This window comes from Verticillium alfalfae, genomic scaffold, assembly GCF_000150825.1.
Source record: "Verticillium alfalfae VaMs.102 supercont1.9 genomic scaffold, whole genome shotgun sequence".
Classification (NCBI taxonomy): domain Eukaryota; kingdom Fungi; phylum Ascomycota; class Sordariomycetes; order Glomerellales; family Plectosphaerellaceae; genus Verticillium; species Verticillium alfalfae.
This window is the reverse complement of record NW_003315030.1, coordinates 372,476-376,088: the sequence shown is the minus strand read 5'-3', so window position 1 is coordinate 376,088 and position 3,613 is coordinate 372,476. Positions and strand designations below refer to the sequence as shown.

General features: G+C 56.7%; 1 protein-coding gene across 1 annotated transcript in view; it reads right to left on the bottom strand.

The window, feature by feature from the left end:
* Positions 1-1,494, bottom strand: part of VDBG_07074 (Na(+)/H(+) antiporter 2) — a gene marked incomplete at both ends in the record, with an annotated part of 2,049 nt that extends 555 nt beyond the window's left edge. Inside the window, 4 exons of the mRNA XM_003002457.1 lie at positions 26-416; positions 472-1,046; positions 1,106-1,335; positions 1,446-1,494. Of these exons, the coding sequence (XP_003002503.1) occupies positions 26-416; positions 472-1,046; positions 1,106-1,335; positions 1,446-1,494 (1,245 nt within the window). The remainder of the gene's footprint in view (positions 1-25; positions 417-471; positions 1,047-1,105; positions 1,336-1,445) is intronic.
* Between the last annotated feature and the right edge of the window lie 2,119 nt (positions 1,495-3,613).

Sequence of the window (3,613 nt, the reverse complement as noted above, 5' to 3'; positions counted from 1 at the left end):
CCCACATCGGGCCAAAGTACCCCACAAAGAGGGCCTCCTTCCAGGGTCGAATCGAGTGCGGCATCAGCTTATAGGTGATCATAATGGCGGGAATGCGGCGGAACAGGAGGACGAGGAACCCCAGACCAAAAAGGCGGCCGTAGGTGATGCCAGTATCCGCGTTCTGGAAGTCGGCCCAGGGGAAGATGCTGCCGAGGTACATGAAGCCGCCAAAGTTGAGAATGACGTCGATGCTCGAGTTGACTTCGTCGTGACGCTTGAGGGTCTCGGCAAGGTACTCGCCATCCCAGTTAAGCGCGCTACCGGCGGCGAAGCAGGCAATCAGGTCGTTGGTGCCGACGAGGCCAGCGCTGCCGATCATCAGGAATCCGAGGGCGAGGGGGATGAGCAGGTAGCTCTCGCTGTCGATCCACTTCCTGCAGGGCGATCTGTCAGTCAAACACGCTGCTGCCACAGATCACTCAGGCTCACCTCTTGAGAGAGAACTTGACCGCGAAGCGAGTCAGAGTTCCGGCTACAGCACCGTAAACGGCGCCCATGATCACGTAGTAGAGCAGAGTTTCGAGGAACCAGTTGCCCATGGCCACACTAACGCCGCCGCCCTGGCGCTCGACATCGCCAGCACGCCTGTGAAGACCGCCATCGCTCTCACCTGTCATCGATTGGACGCTGACGCCCTCGGCATGGCGGATGAGGTAGGTGGCGAGCATCAAGAAGGGAAAGCCGAATCCGTCATTGGCACCGGCCTCGGCGGAGATGACCTCACGAACGGGTCGGGCGACAAACTTGTCGGCAAACGGACCCTTTGCGACAGCTTGCGAGAGAACGGGATCAGTTGATGTGACACAGGCTGCGATGACCATACATGCCAGCAGGCTCAGCTTGGGAATGGTCGCCAGGACGCAGACGGTGGTGCAGAGCCACATCATTGTCATGACGGGAATCAGGATTAGGGTCATGTCCTTCCAGCGGGCCATGGTGTATTTAGCGGGCAGTTGATAGCCTGCAATGACCAGCTGAATGCCGATCATCACTCGCATGATGCCCTGTTAGGGAAACAGTCAGTACTTGATGGCAACGAATGGGAATACTGAATAATACTGACCAGAGTGATTTCGGACGTCTGTCCTGGTTCGGGATTCCCCCATCTTTCTGATACTATGAACTTTGCTGCTATCGGGCCCAGGCAAATACCAATGATGACGGCCGGCACTGTTTGCGTTAGCACTGAGCGACGGCCTACTTCAGGGAGAAGCGAGTACATACGGGCTTCACCCAGGTACCACTGGTTCTTGAACTTGACGGAAATCACTCCGTAAAGAACGATGAAAAGACCTACAGTTGGCAGTCAGGGTCAGCATTGTCGGTGCAATCAGCAGTGACAAGGGTTGCGATCCTTGAGAATCCCGCCCTGACAGCTGCTTTGGTTCTTGGCATAAACGTACCCAAGATGGTCAGAATGCTGTTGAGGTCGCTGAGGCCGAGATCAGGCATGGTGGGCAACGTTTAGCAGCCCGCTGGACAAAAAAAAATGCTGGCAGTGAAAGGAGTTGCGAGGAAGCAGGTCGTTAGGTCGTGAAGGAGCTCGACCTCACTTACAGCGGCAGCTCGGAAGGACGACGAGAGGGCCCGGAGAAGACGCGCGGAAAAGGCTGGCCACGCAACGCAGGTGGATAGAAAGAGAGGCCGAGGAGAGACTGCAGGACAGCAGCTGGTGCAGGGGGGATGAGAGGCAAGAGGCGAGTGACGAGGGTCTGGTGTGGGGAAGACTGTCAGGCAAGCCGCAGGAGAGTGGACTCTTTCAAGTGATGACAAGAAGTCGAAGAGAAATCAAGGCCTGCTGGATTTCTTATTCCGCCGGGGAGTGCCACGCCAGCTAAGTACGGTGGTCGTGGGGTGGGAGGGATGGGGGCCTTGCCTGCCGTGTAGTGTGCTGCGCCAAACCGGGGCGAGCGTCGAAGGAGAGACAGAAGGCAGTCTTGGTGAAGACTTGTCGAAGAGAGTGAAAGAGAACGGCGATTCTGAGGCAAGGCTGGAATGCGTTGTTCTTGGGGTTCTCTGGGCGTGCAAGACGGGCTGCTTATAAGAAAATAGCTTATTTCGTGAACGTCGTTTCCTTTGCAGCGATCCACAGGGAACCTGAGACCCCGAAATGCGACAGAATGGCTGTTGAATCGACTCGGACACCTTGGCGAGAGCCTCTGTGCAGAGCGACCCCGGTATCTGACTGGGTGAGCGACGGAGGTGACGACAAGAGCGTCTGTGTGGTGGAGGGGTTTGAGGGAGGCTCTACTGGTATCTTCCTGTTGGGCTTGCTGTCGTGTCGTCGTAGTATTCTTTTCTTTCCAGGCTAATAATATATCGGACTACGCTGATACATGCAGTGCGGGATGATTTGCAAGGGCATGGAAGATAAGCCAAGGCTGATCAAGACAAGGCAAGACAAGAACAGTGAGGGATGCTGGGTATCAAAGGACCAGGGGAGGTGACTCGAGACTCTCGGGATGTGAAAGAATCGGAGAGCAGTCAAAGACGAGAGGCGTTATGGGCGGGCGATCTGTTGTTGTTTGAGGCGGAGGTCTGGTCAGGGAAGAGAACCAATGTAGAGGCACGTCGCAGCCCGAGGCACTGATGAGTGATGCAAGGTGCCAACCCAGGGACGATGTCGAAGACGAGCAAGGTCCGGGATAGATGGGACAGGAGACGGGACGGAAATCAAAAGAGGCGGGCCACGTTACCCTGTCTGGCGGGCTTGCTCCGCAGCATACCAGGAGCCAGAACCAAGGGCAAATACGTGGAGACTTCGGGATGATGTGCGTGGTCGTTGCAAGTTTCGAGAAAATCTAGGGGGGTGGAGGAGGGCAGGGCCGGTCAGACCGGCGACGTTTTGAAGTATCGAAGCAACAGTAACAGCACGGCGGCAGTGCAGTGTTGCTTGCGTATTGCGTGAACGTTGCGTGATATGTGCTGGACGTGGTATGGAGCTGTCTGCCGATAATGCTGCGGGAGGCGATGAGCAGAAGGAGAAAACAGGAATACGTATGTCAAGGCTTCATGTCAGAGCTGCCCCCGCCTTGGTTGGTATTGGTGGTGGTGGTGGTGGTGGTGCGTAACCAGTTGCACATTTTTTGTGGGATGTCTCTGTTGCTGTCACATCCCTTTTCTGTGCTCTCATGCTGCGTCCCCCGAGGCCACGAGCCAGCACGCGGAAAGGACGGATGGATCATTTCACGAGATCTTGCCCGGTAGCCCTTACATCATGGGCGATCTCGAGGACGGGCATAAGGACCAGAGTACATAGCCTCAAGGCCTCAAGCACTGCCGTGCGTGGTAGCGGACTGGCAACGGCGACGACGGAGGACACCAGGTACACGCACAGGCACAGGCACAGGCACAGCGAGAGCGGCTGGCTCGCCCTCGGGGCCCCCATGGCTTGCGGTGAGACTGGGGCACAAGACCAGGTCAGCAAATTATTCACACAGCCAAGCATTGGCACGTAAGGGGATGCAGACCAGTCTAGTCGTGTGAGAGAGAAGCGCGAGTGAGAAGGGGCGGCTTTGGGGGGGAGGGCCGTCGATCGCTGACGAGTGGTGATGTTGCATGATTCCTGATT